Below are 27,163 nucleotides of genomic sequence, written 5' to 3'. Positions count from 1 at the left end.
GAAGGCTTGACATCAACATGTAACTAGAGCTAACAGCCTCCGCTGTGTTGAATTACATCACTGGAGAACTGGAGTATGAAGGAACCGGCTCAATATGAACTTGTGAAAACCGTCCTCCTTTCTGCCACTCCTCTCCAGGTTTAGCTCAGCGATCACGGCTCCAGTCACACCACAAGTCATTTGTACTAAAAACAAGCCTCATTCCTGCGAGTATTTCTTAGTGAGCGCAGATAGAAAAACCTCTCCGATGCCACTTTGAAGACTAGAACCAATTAGGGAATCATTATAATGAGAAGCCTCTAAGTACACGTCTTTTGTTACTCAGCAGCTGTCTAATTGGACCCGGAGTATTTTCATTGGGCGTTGGGACGAAAGGCTTTCCTAATGTGATACACTTTTAGATCAGGACCACGCTCTCCCATTTTGAACATATATACCACACGGCATGCCTTTGGGATTACGTAACCCTTCGAACCATGCACGTTGCTTTTCATTTGTTCTGAAAGATAATTGTAATCATTCAAGGTATTTCAAGAAGCTTACATTTTCTGATCACATTATCTGCACAGCAGGAAATACTGCATCTCCTGCAGTAGCTCTTAACCTTACACTGCAGCTGTGAAGGATTTTTACCTCGGGGTATATTGTAGATTCAGCAATGGTTGAATAGTTACACAGCTGCAGTATATACAGTACAGTTTGTATTGCAGTCCATGTCAAAGCCATATCATCGCTCACACACTCACGGCCTTAAAGTATTGAAGCAGCTGCTTCTTTGAAAGCTTGTGCATTGATGTTTGAAAAGCTTTGAAAAGGGTAATTCACAGTTATTCATCCAGTTTCTTCTCTGTCCACTCTTTAAATATTATATCTCCATGTATTTGTTCTCATTTGAATGCAGCCTTTTATTGTGGTCTTTAATGAATAAATCATACTCCTGCTGTCCAAGGGAGGAGAAATGTAATGTGCTCTGGTTTTCTCTCTCTTCACAGCTCCCCTGACAGACAAGCCGCCCAAAATCCTCTTCCCCTCGGAGAGCCAAGTGAGCGTCATCGAGATGGCAATAGGTAAGAGACACGTTTCATTCCTCTCACTGAGAGATTATGTTCTGTCCATCAATGCAGCGTGGTGTGTCACACTTGCAGCAAATGCCTGCTTGTCATAATGGCATCGCTTCAAATTTCTAGATTATTTGATCAAAGCCTTAAGTAGGTGCCGCTCGACTTAAATGTGGATTTGTTTGTCAATTCCCTCCTTGCTGTGCAAATACAGTGCACATGTGGGGGTCAAATTCAATTATGATACTACATTTGACTTTAATAAAACTCCAAGAAGTTGATTAAAAAATGCACATTAAGTCCAATTCCGCTCTGCAAAACTGCTGACACTAGTTTCTAGCATTTAAAATGTTTTTTTTAGATCAGCACAGGTAGTACTTGAAGTAACCAGTGTTTAGGATGAAATGTTATTCCCTTTTGTGTTTGAACTTTGAGTTTTGATCTTGCTAGGAAAGCGTACTGAGTACACAGTGTATGAGAAGAAAGTATTTCAGTCGGTATGAAAGGCATGTCGGCGCTTCCTCTCCTGTCCTTTTGAGTGTCTTCTCAATGTAATTACACTGATCACATTCATCTCGGTTAAAGCGTGTGCAACATGGATGCTTCTTGTGTTTGTTCGGCTGTAATGAGTCAGTAATGGATGGAAGTGGTGCTTCTGAGAAAACCATTCATAATCTCCCTCCGCATTACCTTCAAATGTTGGCATTGCTTCAAATGATTGCCTCCAATTTTGCCTCACGCGGCTTCCTCAGAGCCGTGCTCCACCGTTTGCCTTACCAGCCTTTTGATGCACAAGGGGCTCATGGGGAAATTCCCCGCTTTGTGCCTTATTGGGTGAGAGCTCAGCTGTTGGTGGAAGGGAAAATGGGTCATGATGGAGACTTCCTTTGAAGTCAATTTGTCATGGGCGATGAACACAACTGGAGCGTAGAGGTAAAAAGGTGGCAATCAGAAAATAGGCGCAGATCATTGTACCTTTACATTGATCATGGATAAAAGCTGCTCTGGCTTACGTTCATGTAATTAAGTTTTGTGATAGTAGATGATGGAGATTTTCTAAATCCATTACCTGATTGCTGAGAGACAGGCTTCAGGAGTAACGGATTACATGCAATCTAACTGCAACAGATTTTATTTGGTTGAGGAATAGTGGAAATGTGTTTATTCTGCTCGTTTACATCTGCACCCATTGTTATAAACGTAATGCATGAACAACTATTTGATTCAACACTTCCTCTCAGTGTCGGGCTGTCATCCACAGAGAGACAGCCCAGTCAAATGCAGTTTGGCGGGTTTCTTTGCGTCATTTTGATATTCATTCTCCTGAGCATAAGTTTCTCCGGATAACAGTTAATTAGGCAGGTGAGAGGGAGAAAGCGAGGCGTAGAGAGGAACTCAAGGGACCCACAGAGGGATCTGTAAACGTGGGCCCCAATTAATCGGCACACATTGTCTCCTTTTTGTCTCCAAATGGATGTGGATCCTCATAATAGATTTCATTTAAAATACTTGATTAAACAATGTTGTGTAAATGCTGTTCTCAGGCCTCAGTGGGCATGTCATTCTAATGTTTCCTTTCGTGGTACGGATCAGTTTCAGTTTGTAATTCAGTTTGACAGTTCAGTGTCTTTGCTTGGCTGAAGTGTCACTTGTGACCTTCCATGTCTACCTTTTCTGACTTTTTATTCCGGGTTAGATTGAATTCACGGGCGTCTGTTTGTGATGTTCATTCTGGGAATAATCCGCGATCTTGATTGGCTGTTAAAACTTCAAGACCGTTCAACTGCCTTCCTCCTCGAGAAATCCCACTTCATCCCCTGACACTTGACACTACGACATTGCGGCAAGTTTTCTGAAATTGCAACGAAGGAAAAAAAACTGGGTGATGGTGTTGAGCCTCTTTGCTGAATTCCCCCGAAATACACTTTTAAGCTGTTCCATCTCCTTTTGAGCAGCGATCCACCTAGACTGTTATGCATCAGCAATCAGTGAATTTAAATGCATCCCAGGAGTTGTCTTGTGTCAGAGTAATTTGATTTATTCTTTTGGTGTATTTACCTTCCCCAAAACTGCCCTGTTTTCTTGTCCTCTTGTGCCTCTGTTAGTAATTAGCTTTGTTGCCCACGATGCCTTTTGGGACCCTGTTTGGGTTTGGAGAGAAGTTTTATTCCAAGCTAGGAAGAAGTTAAGCTTATACATGTAGTAGAACTTATTCCACCTTTTCTTATTTCTTGTCACATTCAAATATTGTATCAGATATGTACAGAAAAACTCTTATCGACATATCTTAGCCTTCGCAGACCATTTACATGCACAACAAACCAATATAACACACTACAGGAAAAGGAGAACCCCCAAAAGCTTAATCGGGCCTCATTAACCTGAATTTAGTAAGAATTGTTTGCTGAAGTTGAAACTTTCACACAGCAAATCCCTGTCATCTATGTAGTAGTGGAACATCAAACATAATAATTTCTGAAACGCTACTGAGTAAACAAAAGGCCGTCCTTTTTAATTACATAGTTTGGGAATCTGTATCACTTCCTCTGAGCAAGGCTCATTGTGGAAACTCTCTTTGTTCTCCAGCACTATCTGACTATCTGCACTCCTCACAGAAGTTCAGCTTTCTCGTTTGTTGCTTGGTAAATAATAAACTGGAAATTGGTCTTCAGTCACTCATCTGAAGGGAGTCGCACTGTTTAATGATAGACTACGAGCAGAGGATGCCTTCAGAACAAAAGCATCATTATCCTCAGCGACATCAAATTAGAGTTTGCAGTTGTGTTAATGAGGAGGTGAGCGCATCAATTCTGCTGCAGGTCAGACTCCTATTTCCTCCAAGCTTATATTGAAACCATATAGACTTGACAAATACTTGCTTAAAGGGGCCCTATTTTATTTGTAGGGTCCCTCATTTCTTTCCTGAAACACAGCACCATTGTAAAGAACTCATCTCAGGTTTGAAACTCAGTTAAACAGATGCTCTTTTGTTTAACCTTTACTCGACTTTATCAATCTATGAATGTTGAGCCTCCCATTATCCCGGAACACATTTCTTCCTGTAGCTGTATGGATTTTTATCTTCTAATGGTATAATGTTTTCGCATTTATCCAGGCATCATTTCCAATTTCTAACGATTAATATTGATGTGTGTTGCTGACAATCTGCTGTGGGATGAAGGCACACCACGCCACAGACGGGGAGACATGTGCGATAGATCATGTTCAAGGTAAATACCAGGAGTCCTGGAGAGAGGATGTTCACGCCGAAGGGTCAGGATGACATGATTATCACTTGAGGGCTTATTGGTTTTGTGTTTATCTTGCTGGCAACACAATGTATTGTCTTCACATGACGCCTGCCTGCTTTGTAGCTCTACTCTTCACCTGGCTTTATTTGTCAGTCAAGGTGAGATTCTTTTTCATATAGCATTTTTTCAAAGTAGTCGTTTAGATTATTTATAAAAACAATATGTTTGAAGGAGCGGTTTGAAAGCAGCCTGGAGTTTATGTCTTTATCTATGGGAAATATTTGGCCTAATTAACATCATGCAAAACAAAGATAACTTTTTAAATGGAAACGTCATCAATTTCAACCTAAAACCATCTTACTCTGTTGTGATTGGTCAACCACTTAGAGATGTCCCGCCCCCTTAGCCTATCACGTACAATGAGCAGACACATTTTAGTTTCACAAAGTAAAAAAACACTTACACAGCAACACCTATTCCCAACAACACACACACACACACACACACACACACACACACACACACACACAGCTTAAACAACACAAATGCACCTACATGCACACACAAAATACACACACACACACACACACACACACACACACACACACACCACACACACACACACACACACACACACACACACACACACACACACACACACACACACACACACACACACACACACACACACACACACACACACACACACTCACACACACACACACACACCAGCCATCCCTCTAAATGTCACAGGCTCGGCAGAAACGCTCCATCGATGCCAAAGGTTCAGAGGCCCGAGGATCAATATTACATCATTTCTCTCAATTAGGGCATATTTATTCCCCTCAAGTTATTGTACATCTGCGAGTGATCCTATGTATTCCTGGCAAGCCTCCAGATGAGTCATGGCCTGGTAGGGGAGGGGAAGACAGAGTGAGATAAAGATGAAGAGAGAGAAGAGGAGGTGGGGGGGAAAGAGAATGAGAGAGAAATTAAGGTAGGGGGAGTTTGGGGCGAAGAATCGGAGCAATGCGAGATCATTTAGGATTCACAGAGGGGATGAAATATGGCGGAGTCTTACCTTGAGTTATTACAGATGAAAGTGGATACAAGACAGCACACTGTCCCTAATGGTTAATATGCCCTGCAGCGTGGAGGCATAAATCGTTACCGTCATATCACAGGGAGGGGTTGCTGGTGGTGATTGGAAGGGGTTCTTGGCAAAGGGATGCTCCCATTAGTGTTTTACATAAGTGCGCTAATGAAGGGGACTGTCTGTGCAACGGCTTCAGAGACCTGCTCGGCCCGCTGGACCTTAAGTTTGCTCAACACTTTGAGGAAACTCACCAGAGCGTGAGCACCAGATCATGTCCTATTTAGGCTTGTGATTGACCTCAAAATGCAAGCCACCGCCCCCACATTGACTCTGCTTCCTGTCAGCTGCTCCCACCTGCAGCCTTGGACCTGTCTCTGCAAACGAAAAGGAAAAATGGTAGCAGGCGTTTTCTCTCCTTAGCAGAAAATAGCATCAAGGACCAGCCAAGCCACTTGAGTATTAAGATATACTGCCTTGTGTCCGTGCCAGCAATGCTTCCTGTCTCTGGTTAGACCTATTAATCATAAATTGGGCTTTGGCATGTAGTTTACAGGAAGGCTGCTTTGTGGTTGTTCTCTATGTCTATGTGTAAGGGTCTAAGTGTTTCTGCATTGCACCTGCATGCAAGCAGGAAGGTCACAAAACTTCTGCCTTTGTCAGTTTAGCAAATGGATGGATTATAAATCAGCCGGGAGGGATAACAACCCTACTGACAAAAGTGCATAAAGCATCTTAAGTGCAACTCAAGTAACGTGGATAATTGAGGATAACTTGATTCATACTCCACAGTGGTTTTGTGTTTTGCCTGCAGAGTGATCTACCAGTTGATTTTGTGTAGCATTGTGTAGTGAAACCGCAATAACTCCATGCCATCTTTCAATAACAAGAGAGACACCAAGAACATTGCTCACACACAGCAAAAAGAAAACAGAAAATGTGGTGGGGGAGGAATTACAGTGCATTTATTGTATGCAATTGAATGCGTGTTTTTGTGTCATTAGCTTAAAACCGCTTGAAGATAAGATCACATTTTCTGACATCCATAAAACCAGAAAATTGTGTTTGCATACTTTTTCTTGCCACTGTACCCAAAAAAAAAAACGGCACATGGATTAACCGACAGCAGGGACACTTGTTCAGCTCTGTGGGACAGCTTGGCACTTGAGAGCCCCCTGCTTTCAAATGAAATGCACCTTTTAGTGTGGCTGCTAAGCACAGGGATTTTTACAGCCATTAGAGTAACCCTGATTTTAACCTAGACACTACGGGGTCACTTGTCTCTTTTGTGAGCCCCTATTCCAAAACGTTAACAGGCGGAGGAGACATTCATTTGCTCCGGTGACTGGAATATAATCCTTTCTTTAGAAGGGGAGCAGCTTGCATTTTATATTTCTCAACAGTTTAGCAACCTCTCTTTTGAAGCCAAGTTTACCGGTTAACTCCACAGTCAAAATGCAAACCATGCAAACTCTCCCTCATCATCAATCCCTTGATATTTAGTTGAACTAATTGCCTTCGCAGTATTTCCAGCCAAACAGGTGGCCATATTGGTTTCCTTCCGGCTGCATTTATTTCCAGATTGGACGGAGATGACAGCACCCGGAGCGTGACCTTGGTTGGGCAATGCTCCCACGTGCACTTTCTTTGCTCTCACATTAGTGTTTAGGGCCAACTTCTGATTGTGTATGTGTTATTGTGAGTGTGTGTGTGTGTGTGTGTGTTTGGAGCGGCCTCTGATGTCTGGCCAGAAAGCTAGAGGGGGGGTGGACAGTGGCAGGAAACTAAGCAAGTGACCCGTAAGACAAACACATGAAAGCACAGATCTATGATGTCATGATCCAGCTGCTACCAGGCGTAATGGATTACATGGAACATAATTAGGATACAAATAAGTGAGCTTTACTGTTTATAATGAACTAAGATGGATGCTTTTCTGTTAGCTCTGATTGTATTTCTTGGATTTTGGTATTTTTTATGCTCAATGAAAGGCAGGTTTTCTTATAAGTCAAATCTCTGAGCAGCGGGACAGATTTTTGATCCTAAATATCTTGTTTCTTGTACAAACACACAGATATCCGCACAGTCACAGGATAGAAATGCAATATTCTTCATAAAAGCTTTGAGGCTAATGCTCAGGGTTTGTCACACTCACAAAAACAAAGGGCTTCTGCATCTTTTACCACCTCGCACTGTCACCAGGGACACGTACGTGCTAAAGCAATCAGAGCTGTCTTCCTCCACACAGATACTGTGTCTGCTTTGTGTCGGCCCATTGGATCCACAGTTGTGGGCCTCTGTTTGCTCCGTGGGCGTTTAATGCTACAGGGAGTAAGAAAGTGTCAGATGAAATGTTGGGGATATTTGTCTCATAACCGCTGTGAGTCAGGCAACACCTTGTTTCTATACCTTGGGTAAAGAAACAATATTTTTTCTCGGCAGTGGGAGGGATTATGATACGCTCAGGTGACCCTGACCTCTCTATGGACCAGAATAGAATCAAATCGAGCAGATATAATACAATAGACAGTGTTATCGCTCCTGTTACGCAATATGATGACATTTGTTGCTCTGATTTAGTGATGAAGATAGTCATTTTGTCTTTGTTCTTATAAATATTAGGAATAAGAAATTCCTTTACTTTTATTTCATCAGAGATTCAAAAAACCTTGGTCTTAACCTGTTAAGCCCCGAGCCCGAGGTTTCAGGCTCGAAAATGACATGCCCAAAACAAATGACTACAACTTCACTTCTAAAAGGGTTATATTAATAATTTCTTTTATCAAAGCAAGGTTATATCTGTGAGTTGGATGTAGAGGTGTCAGAATCAATATAGATTTTTCTCAGTCAGAGTAAATTCAGATGGAACATAGTAAAAAAAGGTAAATTCTTACCTCCGCCTACAAAAAACCCATTACTTATAGTGAAAACCACCCTTGGATGATGGGTTAGTAGACTAAAAGCTTTATGAATCCAAACTATAACATATAATAAGTACCCTGTATCAAGATTGAGGCAAAACAAGTTAAATTTGACCTTTTTAGAGAGGTTTAGCAAAAAAAAGTTCCAGGCGGAATAGGCTTTCGGCACATTTGGGTATATCTGGTTCCATCAGTGCCATTTGACCTTTTTCAGGTACCAGACTATAAAAATGATGTATTACATTGAATTATCACCATAGGTATTCATTCCATTCAAAGAAAAAAAAATGTAATTAAAAAAATTAATAAAAAAAAAAGAAAAAAATTTAAATTAAAAAAAAAAAAGACCCGCCGAGGGGGGCTTTGGGGCTTAACAGGTTAAGGAAGAGACAGGAAACGAAACATGGAGTAATAAAGTTTCCCCTTCTAGAAACAGAAGAATACCGACAGGAAAAAAATATAGCAACCTTACTCTGTATGCAGATTGTTATGCAGGTATACTCAGTTTGTTATTTTTCCACTTTGAGTTAAATCAGTACATCAGAGTGTGAAGTTGGGCCATTGCTTCCTCCCTGTGTATTCTGGGTGAGATGTACTTGCCAATATGAAATCCAAAAATTGTTCTTCACAGTTCAAAACATCGCCTTTGGGAGGGACCGAAATGTTCCCGAACAATGAAACCAAAGTGCCCAGAAAATGTTTTGTTGTAAAAATATTTAGTTTCTCCCCTCCCTTTGCATCCTAGTGAGAGAAACTGCAGCTGCTGTGCCAGCCGTGTTGGCAGCGCTCAGGTTTAATCTGTGAGACTCAGGCTCACCGTAACATGGAGGCCTCCCTCTCTTCTTTAGCGAGCACACAGCAGACTATTCTCTCTCCCTGCCAAACACACGCATGTAGGAGACATGGAGCATCCTTCCATGCAGTGACGCCCTATTGCTATTGATTTCAATTATGACAGAAACATACTTGAGACAAAGTGTTTTTCGGAGGACTTGTGGATCATTGTGTCATTATATTTTTCATAATTGTTTTCACTATACACTATTTGTCCCTGGACTTGGTCCTTGAGTCTTTCTCCATCACATGTCCCTTAACAGATGAACTGTCAAATGTTGAATTGTTGAAGAAAACAAAGCCAGTGTGGAGAAACCAACACATGGACAAACCACAACAAATGAGGTTACTGCCTATTGCTAAGCTCCCTTGAGGCAGCATGGTTAAGTGTAGGCAAAGAAAACCACTCGGTTATGGTTATGCAAAAGGTCGTTGAGGTTTTTCCAAGTATTCGCTCCCCCCTGCAACACCCTGGGCAAAAACCCCGGCAGTTTTAATTTAGTCTTGATTGGCTGATTTAATCACTGCTTCACCAAGGATCAGTTCAAATGTTGTGTGCTCCCTGTCTGATTTATTTCTGTACGCACACAGACTGGAAACACGGATACAGACGGGAGGAAAGCTCATTCTGTCTCTTCCTCACTTCTTCATTTGCTTGCCTGTCACTTTTTTTTCCCATCTTCTCTCCTCTGACGCTCATAATATTCAGACAAATAATAATACAAGGTAAACAGTTCCACATGCAGACATTCTTATTATCCAGATCCAATTCTGTCACTCACTCTGAGTTTGTCTGATTGCCTGAGTGGTTCTGTGCGCTCGCTGTAAGTGCAATGTGTTATTCCAGATGCAAACCCTTTAGGTATAAGTCATTACTTTAGGTTAAAGGGCCTCTAATGTGCTTTTTTTGGGGTGTTCCCTTTCCTGTAGTGTGCTATACAGGTTGTTGTGCTTGTCAACAACCTTTAGTAAAGGCTAAAATCCCTCTCTTCCCTTCAGAGAGAGTTTCTTTCCCACACACACACGTGCTGCAAAACGCACAAGAATTCATCTACAACGAGTAGTCAAGTCAAAGATTCAAAGTAGATACAGTAGTCTGTCTCTTCCTAACATCACATGCATATTTTCTTGGTTATAAAGTCTTGTAAATGATCTCTTGTTGCCACTTGGGGCCATCAAAGTGCAGAAGTGCCCAGTAGCTGCTTTACAAAAAGTACAAAAGTCAGCGTTTACAACTGCATATTGAGTTTAGTTTATTTGGCAAGCAGAAGTAGAACTTGGCCGAGCCACTTTGCTGTGGTGTTGCTTTTTATCCAGACAGACAGATTATAAATTAAATATCATAGATATATCTTAGGGAGGAAGCATCACAAAATGGATTGAATAGCAGCTGATGGGGACGTTCTCGGCTAGAATAAGGGGATTTGCGCCCATTTGCATAATCAATAACTTGTCTTTACTCAACGATAGGTAGAATAGATAAGCTAGGTTTTCCTGGATAAACCTAATTAGCCCATTTCATGGTGAAAGCAGTGTTACTGATGTTTCAGTTTGTAGGGATGTGTGAAATGAAAACAGCACTAACCTATCAACACCAGGCAGCTTCTCAGTCCCCCGGCTTGGAGTTACATGCTGCCAAGTTGCCCGTGTGTGTGTGTGTGTGTGTGTGTGTGTGTGTGTGTGTGTGTGTGTGTGTGTGTGTGTGTGTGTGTGTGTGTGTGTGTGTGTGTGTGTGTGTGTGTGTGTGTGTGTGTGTGTGTGTGTGTGTGTGTGTGTGTGTGTGTGTGTGTGTGTGTGTGTGTGTGTGTGTGTGTGTGTGTGTGTGTGTGTGTGTGTGTGTGTGTGTGTGTCTTTCTGCAAGTGTATTTTGTGTGTGCATGTAGGTGCATTTGTGTTGTTTAAGCTGTGTGTGTGTGTGTGTGTGTGTGTGTGTGTGTGTGTGTTTGTTGAGCGGATTGTCCCAGTTTAGAGGAGCTATGACTCATCTACTAATAAAGCAGCAGGCAAAAGGGAGTGTGTGTGTTTTAATGTGTATGAAAAGAGAAATATGTATTTGTGAGCCATGGAGGCGGTCGTGATAGTCTTCTCTTTCCATTAACTGATACAGCACATGCATTAAGATAAATACTCAAACGATGTGGCATCACTTGTCAACGTGTGTGTGTGTACGTGTCTTGACTCATCCTCGCTGTGCTGTCGCTCTTTCTCCCTGACAAAAATGTCAGAGGCTTGCTGCAGTGTGATGAGCAGCTGTGGATTTGCCAGCCGATGTTCATGCTCGTAACATTTTATTGTTATGTTGATGCTACATGCAGTACATGGCTGCCACAAGACAAATAGAGACAACCATTTATGTTGCTTATAGATCATTAGTCACCATTTAACACATTTCAGGTTGTTATCAGTGTTCTGCAGGAAAGTCCATTAAATATAATGGAGTCCAATCTCTGCAAGTTGGACCGGTTCCAGCATAGCATGCAGAATAATACTGTACAGCAACATTTTTAAAGGGGCCCTAGTATGCTCATTTTCAGGTTCATATTCGTTTGTTGTCACACTCAATGGATTCGAGCGCTAGCCAAAAGCAAAGGTCAAGTAAAAAACAAATGCACTTTGACCTGAATAATAGTTGCCTCTTTCAGGCTTCTGACAGGCTTTTACTGGCACAAGGTACAAGGCAGGATTTGTGTTTGGTTCGTTGTTCATTTATTTTTAACTTCTGGTGTTCCTACATGACGTGAACGCAGCAGACAGCTTAGAGAGCTGAATATCTCACAGAAGAGTAGAAGGCCTCGTTTCACAGAATTTGTCGGTATCTGACAATAGGTTATGAAGGCTTCACGCTGTGCACCTTCTTGCATTCAAACAAGCACATCTTCTCTGGAGGGCAAAGAAACCAAGGGCATACACCATGCCGTGCTCAAACACTACGTCATTTTTTATTATTTCTTATCCACAGAAGGCCATGACTCATTATCTGAAAAGCAGATCCAACGCATCTCCAAAGGCACGATCGGTAAACATTGAATCAAATTGGATCGTGCCGCTAATGTGTGTTTGCGGCGTTCTGCAGGGTTTCCGCTGTAATTCAGACGGCTTCATACGTAAACAGCGCCGTTGCATCTTTATATCTCCATGTCAGTTTTGTCAGGGAGTATAATGCATGGTATCTACACGCATGCAACAGCTGTCAACCTGCCAGTCGCTCTCCACTCATCCCTCAGTCTGCTGGAGAATACCGATGCGTGTTACCTGCTGGGGTGCTTTGTGTGTGGAAATGTGTGAGTGAGATCACTAGGTTAGGCATCGCATAGTAGTGGACAGAAGAAATATGAAAAGCAGATTTACTTCAGAAGAGTAGACGACCGCCACAGGCCAGCTTTAAATCAGCCATGGGGGTTGGTTTCACATTACAATATAATGGTATTGGCTCAACCCACTTAATGAGTCATATCATTTATTATGTTCAAATAGGTTCTCAGGAATTAAATGATATGGAGGAACTGTTGAATTAATGACTTTCTCTTAGTGTACACCGGCTGCCAGTAGCTGCCCGGACGTCTCCAGGACTCTGGTACTGGCCTACTGTGCTGCTCAGGTATCCGATCCTTCCTACATCCAGGACATGGTTAAACAATACCCTCCACCCTGCACTTTGCTCTGCATCAGCCAATCATCTTGCTGCTCCCTCACTGAGAGTTGGACCCAGGTAACCCTAAAAAAAAAACACTCCTGTTTGCAATCCTGGCCCCAAAATGGTGGAACGAGCTCCCCATTGAAATCAGGACAGTAGAAAGCCAACACATCTCTCAATGCACAATGAAGACCAGCGCTGCAAGAAATGTAAGGACCGAGTGTGTTAAAACCCCATAATAACTGTTCCTTTACTGGCATACAAACCGGTGTAGGGTCCAGAACACACTCTGAAGGAGTTCTGCATAGCCTCTCCAACCTTGCATTATATACAGGATATGATATAACTCTACCTTTACATACATATGGATGAATATGCCTCCTTCAGGAAAGTTAATTTGCAGCGGGACTGTCCCTGTTTATCATTCCCCCCTCAATTTGCATGGATTACCATTAAGTTTGCAGCCCCTCTTTTGTGCTCATCCTCAGGTAGATAATGAATCCTAAAGAGAGGACGCCCCTTCAAAGCCAGCTCTGTTTTTGACTGACCATCTAGCATCGCTGCCGGGCTTCAGTGGGTTGTTCTCCTTTGGGTTATTTTTAGGTCTCATTTTTGGAATTTAAGTTTTGTGTGTCCTACTTTACTGCATTCCCCAAAGTGAACTTGAGGCCTTTTTCAGCCTGATCCAGATTTTCCTCCCTCTTTCCGTCTCCCTTCGCGGCCATCTGTTCATGCTTGTGGCGTCTCTCTATCCGTCTTCCCTACCCTGCCATATTTCACTCTTCTCCTCTCAACTCAAACCTGTTATACTTGCTCCCTCTTTTGCTGCATTACCCATGTTTGTATCACATCTTTACCAGCCTTTGTGGCTTTTTCTCACAAAGTTTTCTTCCACTCTCTCTGGACACATACGACAACCACGTGTAGCTATGTGGTTTCTCTGTAGCTATGTGGTTTCTCTTAGTGTCGCTGTTGTACTCCTGGAAGATGATTTCCTACAGATGAATGTAATATGTGTACCTTTTGTAGGGTATGGAACACTTTCAATAACTCTGCATATTTCATAAATCATTTTCAGAAAGTCAACTCGCATGTTATACCATATTGTTTTGGTTTTATTGGAGCCACTTACTTTTTTGGGTCCGTCTCATGAAGAGAGTATCCAGATGCTTCATGCAGATGTTTTCGCTGACAAGGCTGAGCAAATGCTACCTGGTAAGCACAGAAGAGTAGACAGACAAAGATAGCAACTATCTGGTGAACGTAGATGAGCATTTAGCGACTTTACCTCAGGTATAGGGTGGATATTGAAGATATGTTGACAGTTTTTGAGTTGGGTAAAGAGTTTTCCTGTCTGGCAATATTCAGGAATCTAATTAAATGCTAATTAAGGATACTATTTATATACATTTTGCAAAGAAATTGCAGTTTTGGTATTAAATATAAATGTACAGTGTGAGAACAATACATACAGATGAGTGAATGTGTTGAATATTTGTTATAAGGCCCCCTTGCTTCTTTGTTTTGTCTGAGGGCACACAAGGTTTTTCACGCGTGAGTGGATACGCATCAGCATGTATTTCTGATTGTCGGATGATGACTGCATGATGTCATCACGCAACCTACAAACTGCAGAAGCTGTTGCCATGGAGATGCTTTTTTTTTTTTTTCCAGTAGGGAAATGCGGTCAGCGCCTGAAGCAGCGAAACTAGTGTGTGTCAACCTGCATAAAGGCAACGAGCGGCACGGAGGAATTTCTTCATCTTCCTCGTGTGTTTGCACTCACCTCTCCTAGCTGACCGTACACACCCCTGTTGTTCAGTCTCTGATTCAGTCTTGACCAACACTGTGTTTTATGTGTTTTATGTATTTGATGTGTAACTTGGCTGCTAACACTCAAAGGAAGATCGAAGGTCTTTGTGCAGTAACGTGTGTGAGGCTTTTGAAGGCTGTGAAATCTGCCTGTCGGCCAGATGTATTTGTGCCATGCGGGCTTAGTTGAACACTGTGTATATTCATGTGTGTGTGTCTCTCTATGCACCAAAGGAATGCAGTGTAACCTAAATCTATGTGGCTTTTTTATTGATCCATCACACGATTTCAAATAAGTAGAGAGCGATTTTGAAGTTCCCTCTTGTGAATTTCTGCTAACACGTGACAAGAGCAGTGAATATTTACTGTTGGCTTCCAATAGATCTGTATCTCTGCATAAGGACAGGCTTGAATAATTAATAGAAGGAGAATAGTTAAATAATTCAGATCAGATCCTCCCTTTTCATCAATTTTGATACCACTAAACACATTTACTCTTTGATGAACTGCTAACATTTCATTATTAACACCTATGGTACCCCTTTCACACCAGCTTGAAAAGCACCGGTTTTTCCTGTTCACACCGCAGTGGAGCTGGGTATTTTGAGCTTGGCGCATGCAGAGGCTAACAACAGCTAGCTCTAACGCCATCGAATAGGACGTATATTTACCTTCTTTCTCCTACGGAGTCGTCGTTGATGATGATGATTGTAAAGAAGTCTTGAATGTAGCATGTAACGACTGTAAAGTTGGTAGTAAAGTCGTCCCATTTGTTCCATTTCGTTTCGACAGAGCAAAACCAAAACGAGTAGCGCTTCAATACAATCTGCCATTGTTGTTGTGAGGGGTTTCCGCGCAGTTTGGCTTTATGAAGCAGGCACGCAAACGGTTACGTCATGACGCAAACGATGACGCAGCACCAGTCGGGCTCTGAGCGGTGTGAACAGAGCGGGAGCTGAACCGAAGAACCGGTTCCCAATCAGAAAAGCTCACGGAGCTAGAACGGCAAAAGCCTTGGTGTGAAAGGGGTATCAGAGTAGAGATTTATTGCAGAGTTGGTGTTGGCATACAATACAATTATTGAATGAGGGAACACAGGGTTTTTAACCTTTGCAAACCATTGCACCGAAACCTTTCACACACTACAGGAAGAGGAAAACCACAAAAAGCAGAATAGGGCCGCACATGCTTTCCACCCCTCTTCCTGCTCTGTTATAGCAATGTGCAGCAACATTAAGTCCCTTTTGATCAGCAGGGGGTAATCATCAATTACACATGCGAGTGCAAATGCGCGTATAACTTAATGGACTGCACTTCCTCTGGATTTAGAGGCGTTGTTTTTCAGAAACGGTTGATAGTAATTATGGCTCCATTTTGTCACACACAGTGGGAAAGATAATAGTGCCCAATGTTTGTCCCCAAATCTTTTGCTGCAATTATAGCCCAATGTTAATCAATTTCACCGCAGAGGCAAACAATGGAGAACAAGCCTCTTATGCAGCGGAGGTCATGTAACAAAAGAGAAACAATAAAAATACATTTAGGGAGGTTTGCAGCTAGGGAAGCGCAAATAGCATAATGCACTGCTGCATATGTTTTAACCACCTTGTGTTTTCTATATGCGGAATAATTACACATTATTAATTAATTATAAGAAATATAGAATGTGCAAAGGGGAAGAAAAACAGAGAAGCTGTATCCAAAATAAGCTGGTCACAAGAAATAACTTGTATATCCAAACATTATTTCTGTCAAAAGCATGTGTTCTTATTTATATGTTAAACAGCCATCTTATTGCATACAAATAACTTCATTTTTTAAAAAGATATAACTTCCCTGATTGTTAAATAAAGAAGATGGAAGTGACTCCCTTGAAATTCTAAATGCACATGCATGTAAAGTGCCTCGTGCCTGTGTGAACATGACCTCTGTCAGGCGTTCAGAGCCGGCCCTGACATGTCGCCCACACCGTGCTGCGGGGCTCCATCACCTTAATGGGCTCTTAAGCATCATTACAGCCTCCGGGACTTTAGCTAAAACACAGCCAAGGTTATCGATTCAAGGTGTTTGTGCGGGAGCGTGCGTCACAGGACACACAAGCAACTGATTTACAGAGTGATGGGGGGAAAAAGTTAAAGCAGTTCATCAAAGAGTAAATGTGCTCATGGGTTCATGTCGATGATGGCTTTAGGCAACGATTAAACGAGAAGAACTCAAGAAGGCTTGTTATGGATATTGATTGAGATTGATCAGTGTTGTTATGATACTGACCGGCGCCTCCAGGATCTAATGAACATTAAAGAGGACATATTATATTCCTTTTCAGGTTCATATTTGTATTTTTGATTGCGTCCTCTTTTATTTTGGTGTCACAAGGTGCCTGTCTCTAATACATCACGCTTGTTAATGCACATCGTATCTGATTTAGCGCACTGTTTAGCATCCAGGTCAGTTGCACGCTCCCAGCGTCCCCCTCTACAAGGTGAAAGGAGACAAATCTCAATTCACAAGCTCAAGGTCTTAACTCACTGACCAAAATATACAAAAACACAAATATACGATGCACACGAGCTGGAAGGAGTGCACTGAATAGGCTTTGCAAGATGCTTTTGCAAACTTGAGTAGCAATAGGACCCCATACTTTAGTTTTAATAAGCATGTGTGTGTAGAGAATGCTCTTGACTAAACTATGACATTTATGTATTTTTTCTTCCCAGCTAAACCTCAACATTACAACACTGTGTGGTTCAATGGCAGCTATTATGGTGGGCTGTGAAAACCCTGGTGCATTATCTGTTGCCACAGGTAGAGATTGACAGAATTTGAAGGACTTTTCTATCGAGCAGAGCGCACCCAAGGACAGAAAATTGTGATTATCCCTGGGTTTAACAGCGGGGTTATAATCTCCCAGCCCACGGGGGGAATGGCTCATTCATGGCTCCCCCTGATAATGCAGTCCACACTCAACAGTTGCATTACAGTACAACAACACGGTAATTCATAGTGATAAGGGTGCAGCAGTGCCTGAGGTTAGACTGCCAACTGTAGGAAGCATGTGTAATTGGATCTGATACTCGGGGCTCTTTTTGTGGAATAATAATACAAGAGGATTGTTATGATTCACCCGGATTTATTGTCCAATTTGTCAATAATAGCCCAGTCACATGATCTATTAAATCTAATTAAAGTAAGAAACATAAGCTGGAGTTTTCATTTAAAAAAAAAAAAGTATCTTTTGTAGCTTTGGATTTTGTAAGTATGTTCCTCCACCAGCAGGAGGTATTCTGTTGAATTGCAAAGCTGAGAAAAGGAAAGCTGCCATCGATTCTGCAACTCTGTATTCAGCCTGTTCTTTCTTTAGGAACAACCTGCTTCCTGTTCACAGTTCACCTGGGAACTGACTTTTAAAAGCAAACTCTCTACCCTGTTGGCCATTTACCTGCTCCACTGCAGCAGTTCAGGGACATTGTGCGATAGTTGCAACGGGAGCCTGTGTCCCTTAACTGCAGTCCAGTGTGCATTTAATGTAGTAGACACTTCTATCAGTTGTATTTAGTAAATCAATACTGTGACGTCTCCAAAGCTCTCTCTCTGTTGCCTTTGTTGAAGCCAAAGTGATTCTAATTTGTGTTGGTCAGAAACATCATGGCCATCAACACCTGAGGCATTCAAACGAAAATCCATATTGATGCAAATGCATTTTGTCAACACTTAGAAAAACAGTAACTTTAATATCCATCACTGTACAACGGGGGGGGGGGGGGGGGGGGGGGGGGGGGATATAGATCTTTTAGATATTAGATATTAGACTATATCTAATCTATCTAGATATAGATTAGATATAGATCTTTTTTTTTACTAAGATTGAATATATCAATAATACATTCACTGACCTTTTCTGCGTTTATTGTCACACCACATTTTACGTCACAGCCGGACATTAGATCACTAAAGCAAAACAGGAAGTGAACACCCCCGTAGCTCAGGAGGATGTTTTTATTTATTTGTCTGCGTGTGATCCCATTACTCTTGCTGATGATGTCTTTAAAGCAACATACTCACTTGGGAAATGAATGGATATTAAATGTGCTGTTATCATGTTTTCAGCCTACCTTGCATATAGTTTTAAGTGACTATAAGCGGATAGTCTTGTTTGATAGAAGACAAACTTTCCCCGCTACCTACCGGGTCATATAAGAACACCCTGTCTGCGGCTGTGCTTCAGAGGCGTTTAAGGCTGATCAAGGTCTCATTTAAAGACGTTATGTAGAACAAAATATTCTCGATCAGCATGAATTCCTCTGTCACGCTGTGGATGTTGCCAGCCCAAGGCCAGTACAGGAATAGATCTTATGTTGTCTTTAGAAAAGGGAATACAAAGACTGCTGTTTATGCCTTAATTATGCAACGCAGGAGATGATTTAAAATCTTGTTATTTCATTCACCTTGCAGGAGGATGCTTTGGTGTCATTGGCAGGGCTGTGCTATTCCTGTCTCTCTGGTGCTATGTGGGAAAAGCGTAGAAAATAAAAACTTGATTTATGCTGTAACTGTGGGAATATACAGTATAACAGAACAATAGCATCATTTTAAGCTTTTAGTTTTACATATATTTTAGTTTTGATTTGATTTTTAATTCATTCGTTATTTTGAATTTTTATCTTAAAGGGGACCTATCATGCAAAATGCACTTTTGTACGTCTTTTATACATGAATATGTGTCCCCGGTGTTCCAGGGAACTCACCAAGTGTCAGAAAACACAACCCTCTCTATTTTCCTCCATACCCAAATCTCTAAAAAAGGGGCTGCAACGGATCTGATAAAAACTGATCCAGATTTGAACACTGTCCTGACGTCAGGACGGTGGCGCTACGGCTATTGGGCCAACTCCACCAATCAGGAGGAGACCGCCACGGCCATTGCCGTATGAAAGCGCTGGAGACGCTGTAGTACATATGCCAGGCCAGTAGATGGTGCTGTTCTCACAGAATCTGCCCAGAGCTATAAATTGTCAAATTGAGCGAAATGAGGCATGGCTAAAATGTATGATCTGTTTGGTATTTTGAAAAAAAAAAGTATAAATATGCCTTATACAGTATAGGTATGGTCCTACACTATATTATTCAAATATAGCATGATAGGTCCACTTTAATTAAATTTGTATGTTCTTTTATTTTTAACATGTTAATTATTTTAAATATTTTGAATTGTATTTATTAACATTTGTTTTTTTGTTATCGTTTCATTCTATTTTCAAGTGTTTTTATTGTGAAGCGTTTGTGTTTAAAAGGGGCTATACAAGAAGTTGAGAATCACCCTGGAGAGTAGTAATTGTGTTTGTTTTATTTATTTGCCTTGTGGTGAATTGATTGAATAATCCCCGTCGAGTGGACAGGTGGGAGGTAAGGAGGATGATAAACAAACATTACTAATTATCGGAAGAATCCACACGATTACAAGTTGATTGAGGGGACAGGTAAACAGCTAACAGTTGGACAGCAGGAGCTGAATGAGAGTACATCGCTGATTGAGAACAAATTCCACTAGTAGATGAACACCTATTTTTTTTATTTGTGTCTCATTAAGTCATACAATTACCTGGCAATTGGATTCTTGAAGTGTGCGTTCAGCTAGACATCATTCAATCCTTTAAACTCACCATGAGCCTTTTAAGCACACTTGTCTAGAAATCTCAGGTCCACTCGTCTGGCCGATAAGACCTTTATGAGAATATATTTCATGTTTTAGCCGAGCGCTGCTGAGAGTCAGGGGTAATGCAGGGTGGCAGTGATTCACGCGTCTGGTTTGCAGGGAAAACGAAGTTGCTCATAGGAAAGTTGATTATTGAAATTACATCACGACGTAACACTCGGGTTTCTATTGACTAGCACTCCAACAAATTGTACTTGATAGGCTAAGGAGCGAGACATCCCTAAATGGTTGACCAATCTCTACAGAGCCGGCGAGCTAACCAATCAGTGAAAAGAAGTGCTGCAGCTCAAGCAGTATGAGAAGACCTTTTTGAACATTAAAGCATGTAAACATGTCACAGTAGAGGCACAGAATACAAATATGACCCTGAAAATGTGCAGAATGTGTCCTGTGTCTTCATCAATAGACAGTCTCCTCTGTTGTCATGGAGCTGGTGATGAGTGGGATGCCGTTTGAGGCTCTAGAAAAGGCAAGTATGTGGGCCTAGAGTTAATATTTTGTGTTTAATTATTATTAGATGTGATATAACTGCATCACAACTGAGTGTAGGAATCCATGTTCATGTGTCAGTTGTTGAAACCTCATGGCCCTCATTCAAATACAACTCTTTTCTATAATGTCCAATTTATTTACCTCTCCACCAACATATTCAAATTAATGTAGACACTTGCCGACATTGTATACATTTTTGTTGCGGATAAATACGTTTGAGAGCAGGGCAGGCTCTCTGTCATGCTGTTTACTGGATTGATACACTTGCCCACCCACATCCTCTGTTCTCATCTCCTCCTTCTGAGGGAGGATGTGGACTGATTCTTGACCTTTCAATGCACATCCCTCCTACATAAACACTCATGCACAAGATATGTGTGTGTGCAGCCTAAGCCTCAGAGCCAGGGGACTCGCAGAAGGCTTTAGCCCTGACTTGATGCCCCCACTTGAAAGTCAGCCTCCTCTGGCCCGGTAGTACCACTATGGAAGGATCCGCTCGCTGTGGAGAGGTTCACTCGTGTGTCAGCAAGAAGGGGAGAGCAATCCTTATCTTCTTGTTCTCCAACAGTGCTGCAAAACATGCTCGTGTTGATGCTAAATGCTATCGTGTTCTTTTTCTTCTCGCTGTTACTTACATTTAGGCACATTTAGCTGCTTTATCTCTGCAGAAAAACAACCCGCTTGTGCAACAATCAAATTTGCATGCAAATTATAAGAATGAATGTTCCTGTAGTCTTAGAAAGAGCATGTTGATGTGGGTCTACCAGTGGCACTCTTACCTTTGCACTTTCCCAACTTCACCAGAATACAATTAGCTCGATTCTTTTGAGAACTTTTTTTCCTCCTAACGCTCTAAACAAATTATCCTGCAGATTATTTTGCCCAAACCTCCGCAGTCTCCCTCTCCCTCATTAATGTGGGGCTCACCACGGCTGAGAGCAATAATTGCTTTTTAGTATTCTTGCTGCAGTCTGCTACGGGCCTCATTTTCTATAAGTAGATAAGACTAACTACTGTGATGGGATCTGCATTATTAATGTTAGTGTTCACTTGATGTTGTGTTTGGGGATGTGAGACGGAGCTTCTCTGGAATTCAGTTTATTAACGTTTAAAAATAGGTCCAAATATCCACGGTTGTGCAATCATGCATTTCACTGTGTTTGTGTGTCTGTTTGTGCCCATGTATCTGTGTACTCTGGTGCTCATGTGTTTGTTAAATGTAAATACCACAATATGTCTCTGCATTTTCTGCTACGCTGCCTCCATGCAGGTTACTTTGCCTGCATGTTTCACCACAATGAGAAGTGACAGAAGAGAGAATTCCTCTCTCGTCTGAGGCCAGGCTTGGCTGGCTTTTTTCGAGGCCAGGAGCTCCCCGGTGACAGAGTCCTTATTTCTGGGAAGATGGGCCCGTAATCGGACTCATATACTCCACACCTCCTCCCATGTAATTGGACTCTGGGTCGCAGATTTTTAAACCAGAGCTGCCAATCACTTCATTGGGAGGGGATGTGGACGAAAAGTAAAGTGGAGACATGGAAGGGGTCGTGTGTGTGTGTGTGTGTGTGTGTGTGTGTGTGTGTGTGTGGGTGTGTGTGTGTGTGTGTGTGTGTGTGTGTGTGTGTGTGTGTGTGTGTGTGTGTGTGTGTGTGTGTGTGTGTGTGTGTGTGTGTGTGTGTGTGTGTGTGTGTGTGTGTGTGTGTGTGTGTGTGTGTGTGTGTGTGTGTGTGTGTGTGTGTGTTCTCAGCAATGTGCAGATAATGCGCTTCCTATATGTTACACATATTTGCAAAACTTGCATCAGAGTTCATTACATTGAATTCAAAATTGGAGGGTCAGAACTGAAATCATTTCAATTTCAGTTTAACCTGTGAGGTTCATTTTCCATTTCGAATATCTGTGAGAAGCATAAATGAAGATCCATGCCCCTCCAATGAACTGTGTTGTTGTTAGAAGGCAGATGTAAAAAAAAAAGTGAATTTAGGCAAACTGATCCTTTAACTTGACACAATTAATTGCATAACTCTAAGGCGGTAAATAAATACAGGCCCGGCGAGCATGTGTAGTCTTGTGAAACACCCCTATATGCAATCCTCCACAGACAAGAAGAGCAATATAAAGAGAGTAGGATCAATTAGCTTCTTTTAATTAGGCTAATTTGAGCCAACTTTGTTAGTTCATTTACCTCTTTGACTGAGGAAAAGCGAGCAGCTATTTGTGTATGCTAATTGCGGTTGTTGTATCAATGCAACGTTGAGTCTCCATGCACTTCCTGCATGAGATGGGTGCCTCTGGAGTCCTACACGAAAAGAGCTACACTAGTTGTGTGTGTGTGTGTGTGTGTGTGTGTGTGTGTGTGTGTGTGTGTGTGTGTGTGTGTGTGTGTGTGTGTGTGTGTGTGTGTGTGTGTGTGTGTGTGTGTGTGTGTGTGTGTGTGGGGGTGGGGGTGGGTGTGTGTGATCACCGGTGATTACACTGCTCTAATTACTGTGGCACATAGTTGTTGTTTTTGGGGTAATGAGAGGAATCAGCAGTTGTTTCATCACACATGTGGCATTTCATTTAAACTTTTTTCTACATTTTAAACTTGGATATTAGACGTTTTCCAGCAGGCGTGCGAAAATTTTTAATATGAGGCTGAATCACTAAGTGCTTTAATGACAGAGACAAGTGAATATGCGGCTCTCCATGCACGCTAACTATGCACGATATAAATCTCTGCTGCCATAGCCACACACCCACATACATCGGAAAAAAGCAAGTGCAGCCCGGGGAAGCTTCAGCACGTGTGCACGGCGTAAATTATCTACCCAGATTGCTTTTCTAGAGTTAATCATCTCCTTTTATGTTATTCATTTGTCAATGGTTATTGTTTGTCAAAGTAATGCAGTCGCCGCACGATATGAAGTGGAATGTAAATTTTGTTTGGGCAACTCATCGCTATGCACAAAAAGAGGGTAGCCACGCTGCAGGATTTACATTTACAATTACAGTCATGATACAATCATCTCTCATCATAATTCCTCTGCCCAGGATGTCAGCTCCGATAGAGAACAGGCTTTACACACTGCATACCAAACAGCTGCTCGGCAGGCCTGGCACCATGCTTCAGGCTCCGTGATTTACACCACGCAAAGCCCCCCCCCCCCGCGCTCTTTCTGTCTCGCTCAGCTTCTGTGTACCTCTAATTCTTAATGTCTGTCTCCCTCAGTGTCTGCCCCTGTAATTCTTCTGCTTGTCTGTCCTTGTCTTGCAGAACACATGCGTTTGGCCGTGGCCAGTTCTCTGTCCGCGCTCTGTGTTGTATAACACATCATTTAACGTCCTGGTGCATCTGCACGCTACGCCGAACTTGCCAAAGAGTCATTGTGTCATTTGTTAAGAGTCAGCCAGATTGTTTATGTTGTTTAAGTTGTCAGAGTATGTCATCTTGCTTCTTTTTCCGGGGAACCTGAATAGCGTGAGCCAGCACTATCCTGCAGGATGTCAGAGGCATCCTGCAGGATAGTTATTCTCTTGTCGATTGCATTAAAACGGACGGATTATTGCAAGCAAGCTACCTAGAGCGTACTATTGATTACAGATGGCTATGGTGTTAAAAGAAACAGAAACCTGCTTGGTAATCCATTATAGTGAACATGCTTTTTATTATTGTTTTTTCTTTGCTGTTGGGGAGCCTTGTGTCTTGGAAGTTGTGTTGTTACAGAATAAAAGTGTAAACAGAAAACAAGCACAAATTCATTTAAAGTGGACCTATCATGCTATATTTGAATAATATAGTGTAGGACCATACCTATATAAGGCATATTTATACTTTTTTTTTTTCAAAATACCAAACAGATCATGCATTTTAGCCATGCCTCATTTTGCTCAATTGATTTAGATCTGTTTTAGCAAGGGTTGATTCAGTGAGAACAGCACCATCTACAGGCCTGGCATATGTACTACAGCGTCTTCAGCGCTTTCGAACGGCAATGGCCGTGGCTGTCTCCTCCTGATTGGTGGAGTTGGCCCAATAGCCGTAGCGCCACCGTCCTGACGTCAGGACAGTGTTCAAATCTGGATGAGTTTTTATCAGATCCGTTGCAGCCCCTTTTTTTAGAGATTTGGGTATGGAGGAAAATAGAGAGGGTTGTGTTTTCTGACACTTGGTGAGTTCCCTGGAACACCGGGGACACATATTCATGTAGAAAAGACGTACAAAAGTGCATTTTGCATGATAGGTCCCCTTTAAGATAACAGTTATAGCTGCAGATCCACTGGTCATCCCTAAAAATAGTTTAGTTGAATATGTTCATCAGTGATAGAGAATTTCGGTTGACATTAACAAAACCTGGCGAGCGTTTCAGTGTAAATGATTCACCAGCAGCGTCTTGGTTAAATAAGTGTGTGTGTGTGTGAGTTATTATGGAAAGATACATGGCAGGTAATGAATTGTTGCGCTGCTTTTCAGGTGATGCGTTTCTCTTTATAGACTCAATTATCTCCTCCATAAAAGGAGCTGTGCAGGCGGGGCACAGAGTGAGTAAAAATACATCTGAGTGTGATGTGGAAAGAGTGGGATGAGCTCTCCTTGCGAACACTCGGTGCATACAGAAGGACGGACATATAAACCTGGGTGGATTCTTCCATGTCTTTCATTATTATTTCTCACTTGCTATTGAGAGGCTACATGCGGCAGCGCTTTTGTTAAATCAGAGACAATTCATCCTTGATATCTTCTGAATTTTTCCTGCTGATTTGCACTTTTCAACTTCTTAAAATATATCACAAGAATAACTCTGAAAAATACTCCACCTCAGCAGCTATGATGTCAAATGATTTTATCCATACCGAGCATGACACCACACATCACATACTTTAAGGCTCGGTAAGACAAAGTGATCCAACCCTTTCTGGAAACAGCGCATGTGACTAATACCTGAGATAGTAAGCTTACACATTTATCATATTCCTAGTTTTGTGGAACGGCTGACAAAAGCTTTTGTTTGACCTTTAATAACACAAAATCTTAGTAATCACTCCTCCGTTCAGGACTTTTACAGTGATTTTCTGCTCAAGAGTGTCTGCTCTCGCTTCCATGTGGATTTGAAGTGCACTCGCAGTCAATTTCTCTTTGTCAGTATTCAAGTGTTGCCTTGCCCTGTTGATCTTATCAGGCAGGCTGGAGCACAAATCCGGCGAAAGCAGCTTTATTTTAATGTCACAGGTATTAGATTTGCTGAAGAGCGAATATTGAACTTGGCACGTTTAAGGGACTTCGCATCCGTTCTGCTTGTGGTGCAGATCTGGTTTGGGGAAATTAGTTTCCCCCCTTAGACCTGCTGCTAGTCTAGCACTCTTCCTTTTACACTTCTTTGAACCTTCTCTTTCCACCATCGCACTTCTGCTGAATCCCTCACAATGTCTGACAAGGGTTTTATGCTAATACAAGCAGTTCGGAGAAGGGGGGAGTGAGGGGTGATGACAAGGGGACTGGGATTCATCCAACAGACTTGTACTGGTAGCGTGTTGAACAGAGCATTTAAGCTACTTCATTTTATGTCCAAACCGCTCCTCTGAAGGCCTAATTATACATGAGCTGCCAGAGAGAAACAAAGTGAAGTACAAGGGTTGGAGAGATTGTGAGGAATGTACTCCCTGTCCTTTCCCCCATATCTCAGGGACATTTACATAGATTAAAGAATAAAGAAAGATTCCTATTACCATGAATATCAATTAACAAAACCTATTCACCTTATGCTCTGCCTGCTCTAGGGAGCATCCACATTGTCTTGTTGGTAGTTCTGGTGAGCGCGTAATTGCTATAAGACAACACTTTTGAAGGAAAGAAACTAGCTATTTAGATTGCCAATTAGTTTTTAGTTTAGCAACGATGTTTCGAGCTGTACAAATCTGCTGGCTTTGTTAAAGTTGCAGGTAGGATTCGAAAAAGATCAAAGATAAAATCCTCACATAGTGAACAATACAATATACATGCATATGTAAAACGGAGAGAAGATGCACTCTTTCATTCTCATCCATCTCGCACTGTATCGGAGTGAACCTTCATTATTTCTCTGTGCTCAGTTAGTGCTTGCTTCTGTGATGACAGACACAGCTCTGCTCAAAACCAAAAACAAATTGTCATGACTTCCCTGCCCCAGTTCCTGTTCAAGCCCCCGCCATCACGAGGCATGAGCGATTGGACACGTTTGAGTGGGTACATTATCTCAGCATTTGCGCAAATATCAAGGGGGTGTCGTGAGGAAATGTTGCCGTGTAAACAAGGCATTTGTATCGCAGATCCCGTGAGTGATGCACCGGCTCCATTGTTAAGCTCAATTAATCCTTCCACCTAGTGCTGGTGTGTGTG

General features: G+C 42.0%; 1 protein-coding gene across 1 annotated transcript in view; it reads left to right on the top strand.

The window, feature by feature from the left end:
- Positions 1 to 27,163, top strand: part of LOC117498885 (interleukin-1 receptor accessory protein-like 1-B) — a 170,849-nt gene that overhangs the window by 101,852 nt on the left and 41,834 nt on the right. The window contains exon 6 of the mRNA XM_034151044.1: positions 993 to 1,067. Within this exon, the coding sequence (XP_034006935.1) occupies positions 993 to 1,067 (75 nt within the window). The remainder of the gene's footprint in view (positions 1 to 992; positions 1,068 to 27,163) is intronic.

The sequence above is a fragment of the Trematomus bernacchii genome, unplaced genomic scaffold (genome assembly GCF_902827165.1).
Source record: "Trematomus bernacchii unplaced genomic scaffold, fTreBer1.1, whole genome shotgun sequence".
In the NCBI taxonomy this organism is placed as follows: domain Eukaryota; kingdom Metazoa; phylum Chordata; class Actinopteri; order Perciformes; family Nototheniidae; genus Trematomus; species Trematomus bernacchii.
This window is presented reverse-complemented; position numbering and strand designations above follow the sequence as displayed.